The 22,591-nt window shown below is 55.3% G+C and overlaps 6 protein-coding genes across 6 annotated transcripts; 3 read left to right on the top strand and 3 right to left on the bottom strand.

Moving 5' to 3' along the window:
* The first annotated feature begins 4,343 nt into the window (after positions 1–4,343).
* Positions 4,344–4,957, top strand: GGS23DRAFT_184678 (uncharacterized protein). Its single transcript, XM_051511661.1, has 2 exons — positions 4,344–4,766; positions 4,843–4,957. The coding sequence occupies exons 1-2, from the start codon at positions 4,624–4,626 to the stop codon at positions 4,859–4,861; spliced, it is 162 nt and encodes a 53-aa protein (XP_051376298.1). The 5' UTR covers positions 4,344–4,623; the 3' UTR covers positions 4,862–4,957.
* Positions 4,958–5,428: 471 nt separating this feature from the next.
* GGS23DRAFT_549028 (glycoside hydrolase family 17 protein) lies at positions 5,429–7,462 on the bottom strand. The gene is made up of 2 exons (XM_051515191.1): positions 6,629–7,462; positions 5,429–6,475 (listed from the first exon to the last, which is right to left on the bottom strand). The coding sequence occupies exons 1-2, from the start codon at positions 6,889–6,891 to the stop codon at positions 5,833–5,835; spliced, it is 906 nt and encodes a 301-aa protein (XP_051376299.1). The 5' UTR covers positions 6,892–7,462; the 3' UTR covers positions 5,429–5,832.
* A 178-nt stretch (positions 7,463–7,640) lies between these two features.
* GGS23DRAFT_549036 (PQ-loop-domain-containing protein) lies at positions 7,641–10,109 on the bottom strand. The gene is made up of 4 exons (XM_051515192.1): positions 9,579–10,109; positions 9,394–9,493; positions 8,727–9,219; positions 7,641–8,632 (listed from the first exon to the last, which is right to left on the bottom strand). The coding sequence occupies exons 1-4, from the start codon at positions 9,753–9,755 to the stop codon at positions 8,359–8,361; spliced, it is 1,044 nt and encodes a 347-aa protein (XP_051376300.1). The 5' UTR covers positions 9,756–10,109; the 3' UTR covers positions 7,641–8,358.
* Positions 10,110–10,885: 776 nt separating this feature from the next.
* GGS23DRAFT_184746 (S1/P1 nuclease) lies at positions 10,886–12,785 on the top strand. The gene is made up of 3 exons (XM_051511662.1): positions 10,886–11,204; positions 11,396–12,106; positions 12,285–12,785. Exons 1-3 carry the CDS (start codon positions 11,138–11,140, stop codon positions 12,467–12,469), a joined length of 963 nt encoding a protein of 320 aa, XP_051376301.1. The 5' UTR covers positions 10,886–11,137; the 3' UTR covers positions 12,470–12,785.
* Positions 12,786–18,039: 5,254 nt separating this feature from the next.
* Positions 18,040–19,479, bottom strand: GGS23DRAFT_184810 (uncharacterized protein). Its single transcript, XM_051511663.1, has 2 exons — positions 19,034–19,479; positions 18,040–18,799 (listed from the first exon to the last, which is right to left on the bottom strand). Exons 1-2 carry the CDS (start codon positions 19,141–19,143, stop codon positions 18,304–18,306), a joined length of 606 nt encoding a protein of 201 aa, XP_051376302.1. The 5' UTR covers positions 19,144–19,479; the 3' UTR covers positions 18,040–18,303.
* Positions 19,149–20,811, top strand: GGS23DRAFT_592897 (uncharacterized protein; the record flags this gene model as incomplete). Its single annotated transcript, XM_051517950.1, has 6 exons — positions 19,149–19,549; positions 19,601–19,686; positions 19,741–20,193; positions 20,250–20,526; positions 20,599–20,644; positions 20,707–20,811. 6 exons carry the CDS (start codon positions 19,149–19,151, stop codon positions 20,809–20,811), a joined length of 1,368 nt encoding a protein of 455 aa, XP_051376303.1.
* Between the last annotated feature and the right edge of the window lie 1,780 nt (positions 20,812–22,591).

The raw sequence follows: 22,591 nt of genomic DNA on the forward strand, positions 1-22,591 counted from the left end.
CCCCCCCAAAAAGCACCCGAGTTGTGGCCGTGGAAATTTTGTCCCGAAGAAATGACCGAACGCGACGTCGTATGGAGTTGACTTGGGTTTCGGGAACACTTTTTTTTTTTACCGGCATAAGTTTGTCGAGGAGAGAGATGACGGATGCTTCCGTAAAAGAAGGGGGGTTGAGGGTTTATGGGTTTCTTTTCGCGCAGACTTGCTTAGGATGCCCACTAACAAGGTGTTAATGTAACAATACCGCCGCTGAGCGGCTCATCAAACTTTTCTTGATCGAGCCGGCGGAGAGAGGGGAGCGGGAGCGGGATGGGCCGGAGAGGCCTGGAGAAATCTAGAGGGGGGAGGGAGTGCACTTCCTCTCCCCTAAGCTTCGGAATTAGCGAACGGCTGTGATAGTGTGGGATTAGTTTCAATGTTGATGGAGCATTCGACTGGTTTAGCATCCCCTTTCGTTCTATCCCGTGTGTGTGTGTGTGTGTGTGTGTCCGTGTGCATATGGTACGGGTCGTACTCAACCTCCTAATTTGCCTTACAATATAGGTCAGTATAAATGTGCTTGCGCTACAACTGCAAGATTGAAGGTTCCTCCCTCCCATATCATTAGCGACACGGGACGCAGTTCGCTCGAGACAAAGGAAAACTCTACCAGGCCGGTGGAGGCAGGTAGGATAGGCAGGCCGTCCTTCACGTCTTCGGCTATCCGTACAACGTCTGGTCCGTCCGCCGGCTCTGCAAGCACGCGCGCGATAGTCAGAGCGGTCGGGGGGTCACGGCGAAGAAAGAGGATTGGGGGGGCGATCCGATCGACAATCCGGAGTTCTGAGGCTGCCGGCTATACTCGCGGATACGTGGGTCCTGCCTTATCCTCTCTCGGGACGATAGAGGAGAGAAACAGAGAAAGAGGGGGGAGGTGGCCGTTCTTATACTGCCACAAAATAAGAAATGGACCACACAGGGGGGTGAGGAAAGAGAAGGTGACTCGGCGACGGATGGGAGCTGGATGCCTCGATTGCGCGTGCGGCGAGACGTCTGATCGGAAACCTGCTAGATATTTTTATGTGCTTGCGTGTGTGCCTAACAATGTGCCTACGGGGGTCAAGGGGGCCATCGACATTGTTGTAATACCCACTGGCGAGGTGAGGGCGAGGTGGCCTTTGAGATGGTGATACTGACAGACTCGTGCCGGGTATATGGGAATTTCATGCGGATGAAGGCGGCCCAACAAGCCAAGTTTACCCTTCATTACTTTCCCCCTGTACACGTATATCTATCTATATGTATGTATATTTATTTCTTCATGGGCCTGCACCAATTTAGATGCGGAATATTTCTCTTATTCATATTACTCTGGTTATTTGTAGTCTATGTATCTATAACTCTATCTACGCCGGGCGAAAATGCCCGTTCATCGGATAGGAAGATGGGAGAGGTGCTGCTGGTATCGGGAGGGAAAGGAAGGGATTCGCGGATGAGGTCCATCGCCATGATAATCCATCTTTGGATAGGGGCTAGCTAGCTAGAATTAGAAGAGGGATCTCGCCCCGTCCGTTATAGATGAATGTGTTTTTATGAGGAAAGGTAGCAGAGGATGAAAAGGGAGCGATGAATGGCGTGGTTATCACATCCGCTGGCGAGCGACTCCCCTCTTGCTTAGTATACTTTGCATATTACCTTAAATGACAAGATTGGCCTAGGGAACTGGCCGCCGTCGGGCTTCACGCCTCAAGCTCCCGTCCCCTCCGGCTCTTAGTCACGACACTACACGACATGGCTGTGGCATCTCGCGGGTATAGTGATTAAAGGGAGCCGGGTAAACAGGTTAAGCGGGCCGTTTGTACGCACGGCTAGCAGGGAAAAGAAAAGAAATAAGAGGGGGCTATCGTCAGATACTCGATAAGGACCGTGGGTATACCAGCCAGCACGGCATCAGATCAAGGGGTTGAGGACTCACAGACAACTTGCAACAGCTAGGCAGTCCTTCCGGGAACCTAGAGTAGAGACCTTCCACAAGTATTATCGAGTTTGACGACGATGGTAGGGCTCCGTCCGACTAGACTATGCATGCCACGGCGGCCGTAGGGTCTCGAATACGCAAAAGAAACCATCGCAGGGAGTGAACAGGCAACCTAGACTGTCGTAGTGGTTATCGCACGGCGGTACTGGCTATAACGACGATGCGATAGTGAACGATTGCACCGGCTGGAACTCGAGGAGCTGCGGACCGCATCCCGTCCGTGTCGCCGGCGGCATTATACGACTAAAGGGACCGCCGCGCATCGCGCTCGTCGGTTCCGGCAGGCCAAGACGATCCGGCTTCATATAAGAATCCTCCTCTTCCCCGTCACGCTCGTCTCATTTCCCCCACAGTCCTCGAATTGCGTCTGACCAGTTTCCTCCAGGCGGTGGCGTTCGTCGTCGGGCTCGGCGCTCCCCCCCCCACTCCCCCTCACCAGGCTTCTCGGCGACAGAGAAGGGGGCGAGGCCATCCAGATCCAGACCGCAGACAAGGGGGGGATCCGAGGCTAGAACGGCGCCTTACGAGCAGCCATTGGCACGGGGAAACTGGGTAGCGCTGTGAGAACTCGATCCGCGTCGAGGCCCGTCGCAGGGGGGGCAGCCTGGGTTCGATGCCGACCCCGGGTCGCAGCACGGAAAGGAAAAAGTCGTCACCGCGGGCGCTTACAGAACGTATCGTGGCCGAGGATTCTCCACAAATGATCACGCCGAGCAAGTTGGCTGGCGTAAGCGTGTGCGCGCGCGATGCGTGCAGCCACGTGCATGTCGTCGTGAAGTCGCCGATGGGCCCTATCGTCCTATCGCATCTTCCTTTCGAGATTCCCGGGCTGTCCCCCTCCGCCGGTTGTCATCGTACGAAGTCGGCCGACCGGATACCCACAAGGGCGACTGCGCGAAGGAGGGATGTCGAAGGCGGAGCCTTCGTAGGTATATATATGTAGGTATATATATAGAATATAGAGTATATTTTATATTCGTGCACACGATGTATATTCGAAACCTCCGCCGAACTGCTCTGCTGTCTATGTATACTGCCTTCGCCTATCTATCTACTACGTGTGCCATGCGCGATGACGGTGATTATAGCCAAGGGGCGTCCGGCTTGGTTGAACTGAGGAGGGAGTGGTTCACCGCGCCATCATCGGGCCCACCTCGTACGTTGGTCTTACGACTGGGGGGCCCGTTAGACTCCCTCTCTTCTACCTTGTTTTTGCTCACTCTATTTTCTGCTGTGTTCTGGGAGAAAGGGCGCGATACTAACAGCGTTTCATGCAGACCTCATCAGTAGGCCTGGTTACAGCAGGCCTGGTTGAAGAATCACTTGTAGATGGTTACCCAGTTGGTTACCTAGTTGCAAGCGCACCACTGCGTCCTATGTAATAGTATAACAAAGGCCCCCCCTCGGTGGGAATGCCCTCAACTAGCCCGTTTCCTATCTTGTTTCCTCTATTATCTCACCATCCTCCTGTTTCTCCTCTTCCTCCTCTCGTCATTCTATCTCCGTTCTGTCTCCCGTCGTATCCTCTATTTATGAACAAAACACATAGAGATAGCACCGCATGTCATATGGGTAGGTATATACATAGAATATCGCCTGCCCTGACCAGTGTCTCGCCTCGGACCCCTTGATTCCGAAACTGGTTCATGTCGATGTCGACTCTGCAACAGATCCTGGGATCCTGTCGGACCCTGGTCGCATCTCCTGTCACGGCAGCACAGTATTGCTGCTGACCGAGTACTGTATCGCTACCGCCAACTGCTATGTCTGCGTAATGTGTGCGAAGCAGGTTGCGCCCACGGACGGGACCTGGACTGCGTAGCAGCAGAAGTAACCCAGATTAGGTTGAAGACCAAGATTGACCTGGCCGTCCCCCCCCTTGGTTATTTCGTTTACAGGGCGACGCTGTACAGTGGCCTCGGCAGGCTCAGCACTGTATCTGGAACGGCGCCCTGGTCTCTCCAGCGCCACCAACGCCCCCTTTTCGCACCCTTCTCGTCTCTCCGTAACGTCCAAGCAATCCAGGGTCATATGATCCATGCTACGATCCACACCGGCGCCGAGCCGCTTGCGGCCTCCACGCTGCTCGTATCGCGAGTTTCATCGCCAGATTTCCCTTCTTCTACTTCTCCTCCCCTCCCACTTCACGTCCGAGCGTGCTCATACCCTCTTTTTTTTCTTCTCCCTAGTCCACTCGCTCCCCTTTTTCGCTTCGTCGCTTCATGCGCTAGATTTTGATAATCGTTAACGCCGAATTTTATACCGCTGCGATCTGGCCATCGTCCGCTGTGTCCACTCACTTTGTTCACCTTGCTTGCTTCTTTTCTCCCGTGGAGACTCAAGAAAAGCTCGTTTCTTAATTCTTTAATCAACGTCGTATTGTAACATTGCATACGTACATACCATATACCTACGCACGCACCGCCAGATAATAAACCCGCATCTTCCCTCTCTCGCCTCCTAATTTCCCCGTCCGCCCGAATCGCGTCGCCAAGCTAGCTGGTCTGCTTCTTCCTCGCCAACAACCCTCCCCGACGCTCTCCGGAAGAAAGAAGGAAAAAAAAAAAACAGAGTCTCTCCCACGCTCTCTCCCTACCCCAACCACCAAGATGAAGACCTCCGCCTTCCTGACCGCGCTCTGCGCCGCGCTCGCCAGCGCCGGCATCGTCGTCGTCCCCATCCACTCGAACCAGATCGTGCCCAAGGTCCCCGGCGACTGCTTCTTCGGCGAGGCCACGCCCTACGGCTGCGGGTAAGCATCTCTCTCTCTCTATTTCTACCTATCTCGATTTACTGCTAGAGGCCAGCGTCCGCTAACAGACAAGCAGTCCCCTTCGCTCGGCGTGATTCGCCCTTCGCGCTAGCCCGCGAGAAGCGCGCACGCGTGTGCGCGCCGGAAGGGGAATCTCATGGGGCCCTCGCGCCTCGTCCACACATAGAGCCTCGTCGCTGCGGAGTCGAGGCGGGACATACACCGGACAGAATCAAAGCGTTGGCGTTGGCTATGGGTTATCATTTACATTTTTCTTTTTCAAGTTCGCCCCTCGACCCTTTTTTCGTCTTTTTGAGAGGGGGCGGTGACGAGGAGAAAGGCAGTTGCTGCTGAGCGCTTACGCCGGGGAAAGACGGCATGGCCGCGCCCCCAAGAGGGGGGACTCGAGCAATAAGCAGAGAAGCCTTCCCTGTGTGCGAACGGACGGAGCCGGCTGGCCTGGGAAGAACCCGCCACCGGCGTCGACGAGGGCCCGGGAGGAGAGGAAGAGCCGCAGATGGGAACGTTAACAACTAGCCGCGCGTGGTGGCAGAAGGTTATCGGTTGCTGTTTGGGTTCGATGCGGTGAGAGAGATAGGCTTTATTATCCACATAGTAGTAGTATTATGTTGTTCGAAATCGAGTTCTAGTTTCCACGGCCCAGTCCCTTCCCCTTTCTGGCAGTTTTCTTGTTGCAAATGACTATTGTCAGTAGCGACCCTGTTGCAACGCTGGGAATCGTATGCCCGGGTTTCGAGATGCTGTCTACAAATTGTGCGTCGCATGCAGATCTTATAACAGTTATCACACGTGAAATTCACCAAACAAGAGAAATGGTGGTAGTGATGGTATAGGTGATGGTAGTAGTATGTGACGTGGATATAAACATGGCCATCTATATTACCCTCAAGATACACTCCTCCCTTTCTCCTCAAGCCTCTCTCATCCACTCACTACTTCATCCACCCTAGAGACACCGGAGTGGGCAGGTCCAGAAGAAAAAACGCAACTCTGCCTCCCTTCCGAAAACGAAAATAAAAGCAGTAGTGAGACGGTCAAGAGACGTCTAGCACTTGAGGCTGTACTTGGGCTTGCGGTCGGTGGTCATGGCGCCCCAGGAGGTCTCGTCGGCGATGGAGCCGTCCTCGCCGACGGCGTGGGGCTTCCACTCCTCGTCGAAGGCCTCGAAGTAGAAGACGTTGAAGCCCCAGTCGACCATGCCGCAGACGGCGCGGTGGTAGAAGGTGTCGGCCTCGGTGACGCCGGGCTGGGCGCGCTGGTAGATGTCGCCGTCGGTGGGCCAGCCGGTCTCGCCGACCCAGAGCTCGACGCGGTCGGTGCCGCCGGCGCGCTCCTGGATGCGCCCGAAAACCTGGAAGATGTCGTCGTAGAAGCTGCCCGTCGCGTTCGCCAGCGTCTGCCCCTGCCAGTACGAGAACGCGTTGCACAGCAGGATGTCGGCCGCGCCCACGATCGCGTCCGCCGTCCCGTCCGCGTACTTGTTCCACGAGTCCGCCGTCCCCACCTTGAACCCCGAGCCCACCGCCGACTTCACGTCCCGGATCTTCGCCGCCAGCTGCTCGCCCGTGAAGTTGCCCCGGTACATCGCCTCCGACCCCACCGTGATCGCGTACACCTGGTCCTTGAACTTGGGCGCGTACTCGACCACCGCCGCCTTGTCCGACTTGAACGACTCGTCCGTATCGGGCCTGCAATTCCGTTCGTGTTAGCTACGGTTCTCGCAATTTTCTCTCTCTTCTCCGTATCCTCCTTTCCCCACTCTTCTGTAGAAACCCAGACAACAAGAGCGTATACGCGCAGAAAGAAAGAGAGAAGAGGAAAATAGAAAAATCTCTCCGTACCAGATGCCCAGGACGACCTGGAAGCCGGCCTGCTTGGCGATGGGCAGGATGAGCTTCGCGACGTCGCAGTCGGAGGCGGCGTAGATGCGGACGATGCGAGCGGTGGTCTCCTTGGCGATGGCGGCGAAATCGGCAACGTAGTCGCTGGCCTCCTTGCACGACGCGTCGGACCGCTTGTTGCCCAGCGCGAACCCCATACGGCCGCTCGCCGCCGCCGCCGAGCCCGTAGCTACGGCCGCCGTGAGGAGCGTCGAGAATCGCATCTTGCTGCTTTTATTTCTTGTTTCCTTAGGAATAGGATATAGCTAGGTTTCTTCCCCCGGTCGCAGAGTAAAGGCCTGTTTGTCCCTTTTCTCGTTCGTGGTGGTCGTCGTTGTCGAGGTGGTAGGGAGGCGGTTAGCGCGATAGGACGGGTGGTTTGGAGCTACGGGATGCTACGCTCGCCAACAAGCCGCAAAAATCAAATCTATAAAAAGAGCGAAATGCCGGAGAGGTAGGCGGGAAAAAAGAGAAGAAAAAGACTATCTCTCTCTCGGCGGTGGAAGAAGGAATGAAGAGGAGGGGGAAATGAACGACGGTATGTCTACTATTGTCGATGCTAATGAGACCGAATTGTTGATGGTGGTAGATAAGGGGTAGGAAACAAGGAGGTCACTGGGCGAGAGGGAGATTGAGGCGAGGTGAGGCGCGGTGAAGGGTCGCTTGTCCTATCCTATTCCCCTTCCGTCGTAATTACACGCTTGTTTCGAAGGTCACAGCAGGGTAGAAACAGGGCAGGGGTCCAAGGACGGACTCTCGTTGGAATTAAATAAAAAAGGGGAACATTTTGGGGTGAAGGTCCCGACAAGCAGGGGTTCTTCACGGCTTTAGGCACACTAAGTAAATAAATAATATTATTGGCGGACTCCGAAGTATGGAACGTCGGGCCAATGGGCATACACCGGGTATGTGTGCAATTGACGAGAATAGAACATAGCACCTATGAGCACACGGTATTATACTCTTGCATGTAAAGATAACCATGGATTTCGTGAAAGCAGAACCTCCAGGTGCCTAAGCATATATGTAAACATCGATGTAAACATCGCGATCTAATCAAGGCTAGGTACCTATCTCCGAGTGGGCATCTTAGGTACTTGGAAGCGCTACCGAATACACAACTACGGTATTCTTACCGTATACTGTTATAAGTCGTGCAAACTACCTACCTAGCCTCCGAACGTGTGGTATGGCATGACCCGAAAGCGGAGAATAACCCAACACCAACATCAGCCTACCCTAGCCCTCAAGATCGCTAGACAGACGGATAGGCACAGGGAGAGAGAGGATAGGAGGGGGCAGTTCGTCATCCGACCCTGATATTTTATATTCCCACGTGCGTCCCCATACTGCGGACTTTAGTAAGGGGAGCAGACCTATCCCGAAGAAGAATGCAAACTCCGCTACTGAACACACCCACCCGTCCTCTCACCCAGGCCAGGTTAGGCGAGTCAGTCTCCGTACGTATGCATGTACACTTGACCCCAGGCGGAGGCACGGCCCAAAGAAGTGAAAAAAAAAACCGACGCGTAACGCCCGAGGGATGCAACCACCCATGATCGACTCAATCGCTCGAGCCGGTGATGATAAACCATATACCTTATTTGAATGCCGCATGGGCGAATCCAAACCCCCAAAATGAGAAGACTTACGACGGCGATACACTCCTCTTGGCCTCCTCACTCCCCTTCTTACGCCGTTTCCTCGGCGCCGTCGGGCTTAGCTACCGGGCTTTGGGCGCCGTAGATCCGGAACTGGTAGAATATGATGAGGTCCTCGACGATGGTCCCGAACGAGCCGAGGAGCCACGGGATAGCCTTGATAACGTATGCCGGCTCCGAGGAGTAGCTGAAAACGCTGAGGCCGTACGTGAGGTTCCCGGTCAGGGAGAGAAGGAAGAAGAGCAGCGCAAGGCCCTCGCAGGACTTCTCTTGGTAGTTCTTCACAATCTGGGGGATTCGGGCACTGGATTCAAGTGTCAGTAATCAGCTTAGCCTCTCCCTTCTTTCCCGGCATTTATCCTTCTCCAAAAGAAAGGAAGGAAGAAAAAAAACCGTACCATAGGTAGCATAACGCGCTCGCATACCCGAGAACCTCTCCGATAACAGCTGTCGGCGATTCACCAGCCGGCGTGCTTGCACCATTGTCCCCGCCCGAGTTCTCCCACGCCCCCATCTTGTACGAGATAAACCAGCCAGTAGCGCCAACCACGTAGACGGCGGCGACGCTCACGGTGTTGTGGAACCAAGGGTTACTATCTGGGGTCTCGTCCTCGCCGGTAACAATTCGCTTGATCGGGTCGAGGCTAGACTCGGTGCGGTGCACAGAGTGGCGACGGTGGGAGCCCGGGAGGCCGACGGAGGACGGCCTGCGCGGTCGTAGGAGCGGCTCGTCCTCTAAAGTCTCGGATACGGCTGATCGGGCGCGGCGACGGATCCTCCGCGCGTTCATCGCTTTGTAGTAGAGGCTTTGAGAAATGAGGATGACGTCGGAGAGGCAGAAGTAGGCAGCCAGCGCCGCGGCGGTCGGCGCAAGCCCGGTCACGAGGGAACCTAAAAGACGGAGAGGGAGCGGGTGTTAGCATGGAACGGCATGGCCAATGCGCCGGGTCGAATCGGGGAGTCTGTGTCCGTGTCCGAGGAGAGAATTCGAGCTGTGCCCGGGTAACACTCTCTCTCGAGGCTAAGGTGGGCATGTAGAGAAACCACAGAGAGCGGACGACATACCAGACAGGTTTGCAATATCGCCGAAGAGCCACACAGCCAAGAATGCCATGGACAGGCCCTCGGCGCTTTGGGCTCTATAGTTCGTGATAAGCTGAGGGAGCTTCGAGGGGAGTTAGCAGACGAGCCTCACGTGTGTGCCCGCACGCAGGTTCCTCGGGCAGACTAGGGGGGCAGAAGACACGTACCAGCAAGCATATCCATGCAGTCAAGCTGATGCTGCCGAAGACCCCAGAGACGGCCTCATGAATGGAGAGATTCTGCAACATGGCGGCCATATCGACTCGGTTTGTCACGACGTTTGCGACCAAGAAGAAAAGGCTACTCAACGTCGTTTTCAGAAGGGATCTCGGGGGCGAGAACATAAAGATGAAAAAAAAGGGGGGGGGGGGAGAAGCGAAACTAGGCCCGGACAATGTTTTAGGGGTCGAGCCCAGACAAGAGCGATCGGTCTAGGCGAGACCAGTTCAGTCATCCGGTCATGAGAGTCAGGTGGGATGCCTCTCGATAGGTATGGAAGAAGGAGGAGGAGAGCGGAGGGAGGAGGCGTCGCGGGCGAGTCAGCTGGAAAGGGCTTGTCGGCTATCGATAAAAATCCATCCATCTACCGACTCTGTCCCGGGATCTCCAGACTGTCGCTTTCCCCTTATCAGCCTGGTGCCAGCTCGTACCGGATATCGGCCGCGTTAATTCTGTCGACGGGTGAGATGATCTTTCTTCGGTGGTGGCGACTCTAGAGATAAGGGACCGCCGACGTGCATAACTTATGCATGCGCGACGCATACGACCTCTTTACAGGTACGGAGTACGTTGGTACATCAGGGACCGCCTATATGAGGTATAAAGCCCATTACGTACCTGCCTCTTCTTCGATGTACCCACATAGATAAGGCAAAGCGTTCATACTACATTATACATATGTGCTTGGAGTACTACCTACGTAATACATACATATACATATAGTAGATATGTCGATATGTACATACCTACATATAAGTATGATGCTACCTAAGTACCTAGGTATGCATTCAGATGTATTCGGGTCGTCTACACGTATAGTAGACGGCGTAGCATCTAATGCGGCCTGGCGTAGAACGAGAACGCAGCGCGCCGCACTCGTCGTCGCAGCCGCTCACCACCTAACACCTATCAGCCAATACGATGGTTACGCATAACACCTCGACCCTCAAGGTGTATATGTCGGTACATAGAGCATGGGTTTATCTTAGGTACCTGACGGATTCCTAGTCTTGCCTCTCTTATTCCACTTGTTATTCAGCCTGTTGATTAATCGTAGTGGTATGCTATACCTACATACATACCTACTTACGTAGCCACGGTAAGCAACGATCAATCAATCATCTCTGCATAGGTAGCCAGGGAATTACAGGCTTACGGCAGGTCACCTGAACGGCGACCACCGCGAACCGGGTGGGCGAACCGGTGGGCGAACGAGTGGATATTATGCTATGGCTGGCCATCATCTGTGTCATGCGGGTTTCCTTGACAACCACTCACAAGCGCCACAACACCACACATGTCCTTACCATCACACATCATGTGCGCGCGTATATATATGCAGCGCATGTGCCGCGTCGACTCTTGAAATCGGTAATACGGCGCATTTTAGGCTGTGAATAAACAATAGACTCGTATCTCCTTCGTCGCGTGGTTTGGTCCCTCTTAACCACTTTTGTCCGAGACTCGGCGTGTGCGGCTCGAATTGCCTCGATAAGAATCTCCAATCATGAGGCTCGATCGGAACCTCGCCGTCCTAGGCACACTCTGGCTGCCAGGCGCCGCCGCGTGGGGAAGTAAGTACATGCATACTTAGTAAAAGGGCAACGCAGTATACACCTGGCCCTCCTCTCTGCCCTCCTCTTTCGCTTGTTCGATGCGGGAGCCTACCTACGGCTCTTCCCGGGTGGCTGACGAGTGCCTAACTTGCCTTTGCTTTGGCGATAATCGATTCTAACCAAAACCACTCTGTTCCGGGTGGAACTAGGCTTGGGACACATCACCGTGGCGTACATCGCGACGGATCTCGTCAACGACCGCACGTCGGCGTACTTCCAAGACCTGCTGCGCAACAGCACGGAGCACTACCTCGCCGGGGTGGCAACCTGGGCCGACAGCATCCGGTACACTAAGTGGGGGCGCTTCTCGAAGGACTTCCACTTCATCGACGCGAAGGACGACCCGCCGGCGTACTGCGGCGTCGACTTCGCGCGCGACTGCAAGGCCGAGGGGTGCATCGTCAGCGCGATCCAGAACTACACGACGCAGCTGCTGCTCGTGCCGCCGCCGGGCGCAGACGCCAACGCGGAGACGGCGGCCGAGGCCGGGAGCGTGCTGCCGGCGTGGCGGCGAGCGCAGGCGGCCAAGTTCGTCGTGCACTTCGTCGGCGACATCCACCAGCCGCTGCACGTGGAGAACGTAGCGCAGGGCGGCAACGGCATCCACGTGCGCTGGGAGTCGACCGAGCTCAACCTGCACCACGTCTGGGACTCGAGCATCGCCGAGAAGCTGCTTGGCGGTGTCGGCCGCCGCCCCTACGAGGCCGCCCGCCGCTGGGCTGACGATCTCACCGAGCAGATCCGCGAAGGTAGGTACGCCGCGCCGAGCCGCCTCTGGACCAACGGCATCAGCCTCGACGACCCCGTCGCCGCCGCCATGAGCTGGGCCAACGAGTCGAACGCGCTCGTGTGCACCCACGGTAAGACTCTCCTCCAAACCGCTTACCCCGCTACTATGGACAATCCATCCCTTCCTCCGCCCCCTTTCGCCTTAGTCTCCAGAACGATACTAGGAGAAAGGAAAGCGGACGATGGAGGGGCGAAGGGAGGGGATTAGAAGCGAGAGAGCGATCGGAGCTAACGGGTCGTGTATCGTAGTCTTCCCGGAAGGGCCGACAGCCATCGCCGGTCAGGAGCTCTCGGGCGACTACTACGAGAAGGCGGCGCCCGTAATCGAGCTGCAGGTCGCGAAGGCGGGCTACCGCCTAGCGGCGTGGCTCGATCTCATCGCGGACCGGGTGTCGTCCTCGGCGGGAGCGACGCAGGCGCCCGGTGAGCTGTGAGGTGCAGATGGCCAAGTCGATTTCTGCGAGTGGCCTTGCGAGCGCGCGCAGGCATGTTGGGCGTGCGAGAGAGGGTGTTGGACGTACAAGCGAGCGGGTGGTATTTCGCGTTGGTGCGCGAAGGATGCGATGAATCGCCCAGCATCGTGGTGCCCGGTGAAGGCTTTCGTCGCGCGGCCTCCTCCTGCTCGTCACGGGGCGGCGACGCTCGACGGAAATAGAAACGAAACGAAACAAATTAGGGGAACGATCACAGGAATTGCGACTCTTATTGCTACGTAGAGATCCAACTGCAACTCGTCCGCCGTCTGGCTCGCGAGGGAGCTTCGCCAAGCATACCTAGCTGCCGCATTCGGCCGGTCAGCATCAGCCACGCTCACGTCCTACATACCGCGTATATACATAGTAATTAGCCTGCCTGCTCTGGGCGCGAGGGATGTGCCCCGGGTACGAGGGATGGATCGATGGGGTTCATGGACGGCAGGTGAACGGTGGCAGACGGGACGCGGTCGACGGCTAGGAACGAAGAAATAAAACACGGTAGAATTTGCTCCTTCCCTTTCCCTCTAGTCGCCCAAGCCTTGGTTGGGGGTTCGCGTTCCAGGTGAAGCTCTAAGCCAGCAAGCTCGCATTATCTACTACCGAATCTCTCCGTTCGTCCCAGGACCGCATAGTAAGATGGGCTGAGAACGACGACCGCACTAGGCAGGCCACCTTGGCGACGAGCCCGAAGGCGCGCAAATTCGAGAGACCCTCGCCCGAGTAGGCAATCAATTAATTTATTTTCAACAACGGCGTCGTTCTGCGTAGCATGGGGAGGGGACGCCTTATCGCGGCCGGCCATTGTTAGGGTTAGCATGCTGCTGAGTGCGTTCGGCGGGAAGGTCTACATGTCCTATCTCGTTCGCCCTTGCTGGCCCCTCGCACTCGTCCACTATTCCCACTACCTACCACTATCCGCGCTCACCCATTGCCTACTGATAATCCGGCTTGGGGGACATATAGGTAGGCCACAGGCCGCCCACGTGACGTCTTTGCTTGATGGTGAATCAGGGGGATCTGGCCAGTTTCATCACTGCAATACAGGATCTGGCTTAACCTCGGGTTCCTGCTTATTAGTGGCCCCCTTCTTATAAGCTCCGAACGACAGGCCGGCAGCGTATTGGCACACGGGTTACACGCATTAGCCGGATACGAAGAATCTCCGATGAAGCAGGGTTAGGTACCTACTCTAGTTACTTGCCTATCTTACCCAGTGTTGTGTAAGGACGTTGTGAGATAGCCTAAGGTTAAGAGGTAGGTATGTTATGAGATGTAGGAGGAGGTTAGGGGAGGCATGATAGGGGGTTCTGTGCGTGAGTCGGTTTACGCTGAACCGGTGGTAGTACATCTACGCCCGAGACGTGCGAACCGAGACGCTCCGATTGAATTCGACGTGCACATTTCCTGCCTACCCTCGCATACCTTAGGTAGGTATTACCTACATAGACAGCATTAGCACACGGACACGTCACGCACACAGAACGGGAGATAAGATGCAAGACGGGAAGCGCCCAGCCTCGTCTATTCGGAAACAAGCATCGCAGCATCGTCACCCGGAGCGTGCTCATGCCGCGCGGGCAAGTTTGAGAGTTTGATGCTCCTTCATCGACGATCATCAATGTCGACGGGAGTAGAGAAGGGATCAGCCGCCCACGCGCACCTGCGTACGTACGTGCGCGTGCGTGCGCGCCAAGTACCGTATGTTTCCCTTCGATGCTATTCAAAGGTTCCTGCCGCTCAGTGTGCACGTTGGACTGATGTCTGATCACGGTGTGTTACAATGAAAATCCGACGAAGGAGAAAAAAGAGAGAGAGAGAGAGATCATACCCCCCTTCACCCTCCATTTCATCCCGTCTCTCTCTCTCTCTCTCGCCCGCGCACTTTCACCCCCGGTCGTTATTTGTTTCTCTCCCTTGTTTCTAAATATCTTCGCCCGACGCAAGGAGCTGCTGCGATTGTATGCTGTGCCCCTTCCCCCCACGGGCACGGAGCCTGTGTCGTGTGGATGTACGGTATTATGTCTGTATGTGTGTGTGTGGGTATGCATGTACCTGATGTCTAGTATCTAGTAGCTCGGCTCGTCCTCCAGGAAGCATGTCATGAAGGCGGGTACATCACTCATTTCGACAGCTGTAATGATTGTGCGCACACAAGGAGGGCTTGGGAGTTTGAGGGTCTTCTAGAACCTCGTGGCGCGGCGTCTGGGAGAGGCGGTGGTGGAGCAAGAGACCTTGGGACTTCACATATGTGTACTAGCGGGCAGCAAGGAGGGGGTTGGCAAGCATCCTGGGCCATGCTTAACTGTTAGGTGGCATTTTATGGCTGTCTTACTTGTTATACTCTACCCCGTCGGGTTCCCCTTTGCAGAAGCTCGCTTAGTCCGTCCAGGTTGCGTTTGTGAGATTTCATCAATTACGTATTCAACCCGCTCGTCTAATGTAGCATTCTCTTCGCATGCGGATACAGGGGTAGCTAACACCTAGCTCGGCTGGGTTGGGGGAAAGGGGAGAAAACGGGGCCACCACTAAAGCCGACACGAACAAGATTGCCGACGAAGTCGTGAGCGAGCCGCGAACCCTTTTTTCTTCTCTTTTCGGCGATAAGGGAGAATGAAGAGAGCGGGCACCTCAATATCGTCCGCTAGCAGAAACACTAGAGCTTACGCAACAACCATACCAAGGAATGAGCTGCGGCCCGCCACGAGGGTCGAGGGTCCTTCTATAGTAGGTAAGTAGACGAAGCGGCCCTAACTAATTACCTAGGTAGGTATTGACTAGGAGAGGAAAAAGAGAGTGAAGGAACGGTGTCGGTAAGAAGGCCAATTAGCACGAAGAGGTGTCATTAATAATTAGGAGCTGTGTAAGTTGGGTACCACCCAGCTGGTATATGAGTAGTCATCTGGTAAAGCAGGCAGGTAGTTTATTAAATCTGGGGTCCGTTAGGGAGTTAGGCCCACGCATGGTCTGTGGATGACTTCGTTTTCGATACCAGGGACAATAAGATGAGCCAACATGAAATGTATCGAAAAGGAGAGAGAGAGAGAGAGAGAGAGAGAGAGAGAGAAAACCTTTCATCTTGTCTAGGTTATCCTGCCCACTCATTCTAATGCCGCGTTTCTCTTTGGCCTCCACCCCCTTGGGCCGATCGAACAGATGCCAACGCTTAACAGAGTCGGGCGTGGACAAGCCACGTCGCGGAATTTGTTAAGTGGGAGGGATCATGGTGAAAGTGACTGCGCTGTTACCAGACCTACCGGACGCCCGCCCAGGTACCATAGATCTACTAGGTATAGGTTGGTCCTATGACGATCAGCATCCTCCCAGATCGGATTTCTCTCCTGCATTGACGTTTCCCTCATCACGTCTCATCCCCAACTCCAATACGGCTGGCAAGCGCCGAGGCTACAAAAGGGGTCTGCTCAACACAGGGAGGATTACACAGGTGTGTTGGTAGAGGGGTGTTAAGCACACATGCCTAAGTAAGTAGGTAGGTAGGTAGGTCTCGCGGTCCTTTTTTAAGCTTATTTTTAACAGCAGCCACTGCGGGTCCGGATGGCTCTGGAAAGGTAGATCTCACGTTTGGACAACGACAGCGATATGCAGCAGTGGCATCGATTCGTCATCATACCCGAGAGCTTGTCGAGTCATTAGCCAGCCTGGGTTTTCGCCGTCCGAACATGTGTATGTATGCATATGTGTGTGGGCCTATATGCCTCGTAGGCACGTATGTCGCGTGAGCAGAGGAGAAATCTAGATGCTCAACTACGTAGGTTGGCTGCCGAGATTACCACGCCGTAGGTTAGATATTAGAGGGGGCAAGGTGTTGTGCCATAGGTAGTGGTGTAGTAGCAATAGTGGTTCCGCCTCCCCAGCGATGGCCTGAGCCTCCCGATCACTGGACGACGGGTAGCCATGTGGAATATACTACCTCCTAGGCCTGCCGATGGGTGTGCATACCTACACGAGTTAGCTACAGGCACCTAATTATCATGTCCGCGTGCAAGCAGGAATACCGATCCGTAGATGGGCTCGTTTCGCATCTAGCATTCAAACGAAGGCGGGTTTTACGAATTCTGGGGTTCTAGCGATCGGCAATCTCGAAAGCCTCATTGCCGTACCTTGCATGCTTACTACGTTTACCACGTACCTCGCACCCAGAAGCACGACCAGTGCCTCTATGAGTAGGTAAGTGGGCAAGTATCTGCGGACCCGTCTTCTGTGGGATTCGGCGCATGGGGGAGGTTATGGACCTTGTGGAGGGATGGGCGGAATTGTCTGTCGGATGCGTCCTACGTTGGGCAAGCCTGATCTGTCATACCAAATCCACGGGTCAATGCTGCAGGTACTGGACGTGTAGAAGGACTCCGTGCCTCCTAGTAGGCAGCATCAGACAGCGCATCCGCAGCAGATCCATCCGTAGACTGTTGCCGTAGACAGCTCCTTACCTACATCCTCCTACCTTTTCCTACCGTGCGCTCATCTTACTGCCTACCTACCTACATATCTACCTATGCTTTCGAATTCACCTGACCGAGTACCTGTAGGTGCGTCGACAAGTACGAGAGGGGCGGGGGAAGAGAGGTGGGCGACAGCGCCCTATCGCCGCTGGAGGGGACGTGCCTACAGGCGGTACAGCACCTCGCCAGGCCCTACGACAGCGTGTCCAGGCCCTGCAAGGCGGTACCTGCACGCTGACGGTCGAGGGCCTGAGCCGCCTAAGGGACCGCCCATGCGCCCAGGCGAGCGCTTAGGTGGGTTTGGCCGGGACGTTTTGCTTCAGAATCCGACCCGAAACGTCGTCTGCCTGATCTACTGCAAGCCCCAGGCGTCGCAGATTCGGCCATTGTGCTGAGATGCGGCCAACCAGTGTTGGCCTTGGCTTCGCAACCCTGCTTTTAGGGCCTGTCCAGCGATTCGGCCCAGCCAAACCCCGACGGCCTAGCGCCCCCCTCCCTCCCTCTCACTCTCCCTTCTCCTCCTCCCTCGCATCCCTACAAGCTCTTCCTCTCTGCCTCACCTTCAGCCTTCCGTCTCCTAGGATCTAACCCATCCCGAATCCGCGCATCGCTTCTTCGGTGCCAGCACCCTCAGCTGCCTGCATCCAGAGCCAATGCAGGTACAGACCTACCTCCCTGTCCCCGTATTGCCGCGGACTGCCCCCAACCCTCTCGCACGTCGTCCTGCCGTCCACCTGCCGTCCACCAACGCTGTTATGGCTATACACCACCATTGCACTGCTGCACTGCTGCGTCACCACGGCTCTAGCTAGCTCTGGTGAGCTCTGGGTTGTTGTTGTTAGTTTGTAGGCAGCCTTTGACGCAGTAATGTTAGACTCAGCCTAGGTCATGGGTCCGACCCGACGCCTGCCGTCTTCCGCTCGGCTGCTGCTTGTGGTGTCCTTCTGTCCAGTCGCCTCCTCCCCCAGGGAGGCCGGGCCGGCTTCTTTACGTAGAAACTTACTGCGGGTTCTCGACGTCGATAGCCGTGGTAGGCGGATGGCTCTATCCCCAGATACCCGTCCGTGGCGGGAGCACGAACGGCGTTATGACAATCCCACGTATGCACACTCGCTCCTCGACGGACAAAAATATACATGCGGATAACACCATACCAATGCGGTCGTGCTGGGTCGCTCACCAACTCGAATCGCCAAGACCACACCCTTACCTGCGATCCCCCCATCGGCTACTTAGCCTCAACCCGACCGAGCAGGCACGCGAAGGAGGCGGACGAAATAAAGGATCTCCATGGCGGGTTACGGGATGTGTGCTGCCCCCCCTCTGCCACCATTACTACACGTACATTTTACGCCGGTGGTTGTAGGACTCGCCCCGTCTTTGTATTCTATGTACACATACGTGCACACCCGCGCATACATCTGAAGCCAGCAAGGATCGTTTAAGCTTCATCGGCCCCCATGTTCGCGCTCTCATTGGTACTACGATGAGGAGGGTGGGAGTGAGCGATAGAGATGGCGGTGGTCCAGGAGCACAAACCCCCCCTGCCCCCCCCCCCGCCGGCGCACCAAGGCCAAGGCCTCGAGCCTCGCCATGGCCATCTCGATACCCCTGCCACCACACCCTGCCAGGTCCTGTCATTACTTTCGACATCATCTCTTCCCTACATCCCCGTCCGCGTTTTGAGACTGTGGGTACCGCTCCTGTCGATGGAACCTGCATGGGAACATGATGTAGTGTTCGTTGCGGGTGCCACGGCTTCCATCCACACTCAAGCGCAACACGTCCGAGAAAAGCCTGCGACCCTGCCTGTGGAGTATATATAACAAAGGTATAGTCTTGGCCTCACCATATTATCTCCTCCGTTCCCCATCCCCGTCGCTTTTAATCTTGTATTCTGGATTCTCTATCGAGTTTCTATCGTTCCTTTCTCTTTCTATTAGAATGCGCTGGTAGTGTGTCTTCTTACATTCGTTCTCTTTTTTGACAGCAGCTTGGGTCGTTTGCCCATTCTATTTCGCTTCAAGTGTTGTCTGTGACCACTCCTTACAGCTAATTCGAAAACGGTCTGGAACCATTTTTGGATCTTGCCCTCTTCTTGCCCCGTCCCGAAAGACGGATTGAAAAGAAAGTCGTCACCTCGCTCGATCTCTCAGGGTTAATCTCGCGTTGCATTCACCATGCTCACCAAGACCTTCCTACTCGGCCTTTTAGGCGCCGCCGCCGTGGCGGACGCCACCGCCATCCATCGCCCATATGACCAGATCATGAACCGAAGAGCAGCCAAGGGCGTTAATGGGCGACAGTTCGGCGGTTTCCCAGGTGCTTTCCCCGGTGGTGGCAACCGTGGCGGCTTCGGTCAGGGTCAGGGCGGCAACCGTGGCGGCAACAACAACAACAACAACAACAATAACGGAAACAACAATAACAACGGCGGGAATAATAACAACAACGGCGGGAATAACAACGGGGGTAACAATGCCAACGCCGGTTCCTTAACGTTGGCCCAAAACGCTATTCAGACCGGCTCCCAATCCGACGGCAACCCGGACCAAGCTGCGGGCGAATCGGCGTCCAAGACGTAAGCAAGCGAAGCGTATTGCGGGGAGCGGCAGATACTGACGAGCACCAGCGACAACGCCAACTTCATCAACTTCTGCAGCGGCCAGACTCTAACCAACGGTTTGCAAGTCCAGGGGGGGTCTTGCAACGGCATCCGTAAGCAAATCTTAATTCGGGTCAGGTCTTTGAGATGAAGCTGACAGCTCTCAGCCATGGGCAAGATTCCTTCGACCAACCGAATGGTCTCTAGCATCTTGATCAACCCCAAGCACAATGACAACATCGCTGCGAACCAGGACTTCAACATCCAAGTTCAGGTTCAGAATTTCGCACCTGGCACCTTCACCAACGCGCAGACTACCTACTACACTGCGCCTCAGGATCTAAACGGCCAGGGTAACATCATTGGCCACACTCACGTCACTGTGCAGGATCTGGGCAACAACCTGAACCCGACTCAGCCCCTCGACGCGAAGCGATTCGTGTTTTTCAAGGGCATCAATGATGCCGGCAACAACCAGGGTCTTCTGTCTGCCACCGTCCCCGGCGGTCTGCCTGCTGGAAACTACCGTGTGTGCACCATGTTCGCTGCTGCCAACCACCAGCCTGTTATCATGCCTGTCGCTCAGCGCGGTGCCCAGGATGACTGCAACAAGTTCACTGGTATGTCTAGTTTCGCAACATGCTGTCGGTATGCACGATAACTAACTATGCTTCAGTCGGCGCTGCCAACAACAACGGCGGCAACAACAATAACAACAACAACAACAACAATCAAGGCAACAACAATAACAACCAGGGCAACAACAACAATAACAACAATGGTGGCAGAGGTGGTGGCAGGGGCAACCAAGGCCAAGGCCAAAGTAATGACTCGTCGCAAAACAATGGTGCTGGCGGCAATGCTAACAACGGTCAACAACAGACTAATCTTGGTGGCGCCGCTCCGAGTGTGACAAACACCGGAGATGCCAGGAGGCCGTTTGCGGTCAACGGGTCAGTATTAGCCCAATCCACCGGCCTTTAATTCTCTAGTTTACGGATAGCTGACTTGTATTCTGCTTGTAGGAACACGTTTGCTGATGAGGCGTCGGCTAAGCAGAGGGCCTGCGATGTAAGTCTTGTTCCTTCTAGCTACCGCACGAGAGAGGCTCCTCCTGACATTTTCCCCTCTAGATACAAAACAACAACTGTAGCAACGCAGCGAACTCTGGCGCGGGCCACACGCTCGCAGACTGCCAAGCGCAACTGACGGCCTGCACGGCGTCGGCCCGCAGATAGCCTGCCGAGGTTGGGGAGGGATCTAGGGGGCGCGTGTGAACTTACCATTCCACCGCATGTTACATATTTCTTTTTTCCCGGGTTGGGAGATGGCAGACGGCCTTGTCTCTTCTCCGCTTGTTTTTTCTTCGGCATATACATTTGTATATGTGTATCCACGTATATCGGTGGTATATGCCGGTTGGATGTTGGACGTGTAAAAAACCCCTACCATACTTGTCACGCTGCGTGTGGCAAGTTTCTATAGAGAGAGACGGGGGGGGATGGGAAACACAGAGAGGCCCCGGGGGGTTGGGCGAAATGACAATACCTTTTTATTTTAATGATGAAGAACATTACCAGCAAAACACATCCTACGAGCTCCTCGCAGAGATCTATGTATATTACTATTTTCTTGTGACCTCAATGTCGCTTGTATCTCCTAGTATTTTTTTATTAATCCCGAGTGGTGCCGTCTATATCTGGCTATTGTCCCCTCGTCTGGCGTGCCTCGCTCCCCTATCCCTCCGCTCTACTCGAGGTCTATCTAACTAGCGTGCGTGAGCCGGCGTAGACGAAGGGAGGCGAATTTATCGCGAGGTTACACAGACCGCAACCTATTACTACTACTACTACTACTACTACTACTACTACTACTACTACTACTACTACTACTACTCTTCCTCCCCCTCGGTAGAGGGACGGACCGAGAAGAACGTAGCATGGACTCGGTTCTAACAAGCCGACTACAGCGTAGAGGCTGCGGAGGCCGGTATAGGTGTGACCATCTATCTCCTACCACCCCCCGGGCCCCCTCCCGGCCCCGGCACTTCGCACGCGCCAGCGTCGTCGCTGGCTCCCCTGCGGGTCCTCCTAGCTCGCCAACCTCGTCTATTCTAACCCGGTTTCTCTCTATCTATCTGTCTGCACACGTCCGTAATACAGTCGCGCACATGTGTGCGTGATGCCTACAAGAGGCAGGTAAATAGGCAGGTTTAGCAGACGGGCCAAGCCAGTTTCGGTGCGCGTCTCGTTTGGTTTCGTCTGTCTGTCCGTCGGAGCGGCTACTCAAGACGGCCGTCTTTCTCTACGAGAGGGGGGGGGAGAAAAGGAAGAATTTCCCTTCTCACCAGCGTCTCGGACCCCTGCTTACTGGGGGGGGGGGGGCTCGGGTCCGGCCTGGGGAAAGGGGGGGTTCCGCATCGTGCGCGGATGGGGCTGCATATCATGCGCGCCATGCGTAGGTAGGTAAGGGTAGGTACTTGTGTACCTGCTCTAGCCCCGGGTATCACTCTATTTGGCCCGGGCCGTCTATATTGCCTGCATTTCCGCATACGCGCATATCCGCGTGCCTTTACTATATAACGTGTAAATCAGGTGTGCACGTATTGCATGTACACCTACTTGTCATATGTGTAGGTTATAGGTATGTATTTATGTATGAATTTGCACGTATGCAGGGCGCCTGCAAGGAACGGCCTCCCGCCCATGCACGCTTCTGCAACTGTTGCTCTCGGCTTGGCTTGGCTTGGCTCGGTCTTGTTTAGGAAAGTCGAGGAAGAGAGGGAAAAAGGTTGTGGAGGGAAAGGCGTATAGGCTACCACACACACACACACATACCCATACCTATACACAATGCCTACCTGTGTCCATCGAGTGCCTAGAGAATAGGAGGAGACGCTGGCCGGAGCCACCTATAGCCAGCCGGTCGGAATAGGTAGGTATGCAAGTCATAATCGCCTCATCTGACCTTGTCGTCGGCTAGCTGGTAGCCAACCAGCCGATAACTGGACGGTCGCCG

The sequence above is a fragment of the Durotheca rogersii genome (genome assembly GCF_024521655.1).
Source record: "Durotheca rogersii strain YMJ 92031201 chromosome Unknown GGS23scaffold_2, whole genome shotgun sequence".
In the NCBI taxonomy this organism is placed as follows: domain Eukaryota; kingdom Fungi; phylum Ascomycota; class Sordariomycetes; order Xylariales; family Xylariaceae; genus Durotheca; species Durotheca rogersii.

Coding starts and splice junctions, on each gene's coding strand:
- GGS23DRAFT_184746 (XM_051511662.1), top strand. CDS start 11,138: ATGAGGCTCGATCGGAACCTCGCCGTCCTAGGCACACTCTGGCTGCCA. Junction 11,205..11,395: donor AGGCGCCGCCGCGTGGGGAA/GTAAGTACATGC, acceptor GGGTGGAACTAG/GCTTGGGACACATCACCGTG. Junction 12,107..12,284: donor CGCGCTCGTGTGCACCCACG/GTAAGACTCTCC, acceptor CGTGTATCGTAG/TCTTCCCGGAAGGGCCGACA.
- GGS23DRAFT_184678 (XM_051511661.1), top strand. CDS start 4,624: ATGAAGACCTCCGCCTTCCTGACCGCGCTCTGCGCCGCGCTCGCCAGC.
- GGS23DRAFT_549036 (XM_051515192.1), bottom strand. CDS start 9,755: ATGTTCTCGCCCCCGAGATCCCTTCTGAAAACGACGTTGAGTAGCCTT. Junction 9,494..9,578: donor CTGCATGGATATGCTTGCTG/GTACGTGTCTTC, acceptor CTCCCCTCGAAG/CTCCCTCAGCTTATCACGAA. Junction 9,220..9,393: donor CGATATTGCAAACCTGTCTG/GTATGTCGTCCG, acceptor TCCGTCTTTTAG/GTTCCCTCGTGACCGGGCTT.
- GGS23DRAFT_549028 (XM_051515191.1), bottom strand. CDS start 6,891: ATGCGATTCTCGACGCTCCTCACGGCGGCCGTAGCTACGGGCTCGGCG. Junction 6,476..6,628: donor CAGGTCGTCCTGGGCATCTG/GTACGGAGAGAT, acceptor ACGGAATTGCAG/GCCCGATACGGACGAGTCGT.
- GGS23DRAFT_184810 (XM_051511663.1), bottom strand. CDS start 19,143: ATGCAACGCGAGATTAACCCTGAGAGATCGAGCGAGGTGACGACTTTC. Junction 18,800..19,033: donor TCCAAAAATGGTTCCAGACC/GTTTTCGAATTA, acceptor CCAAGACTATAC/CTTTGTTATATATACTCCAC.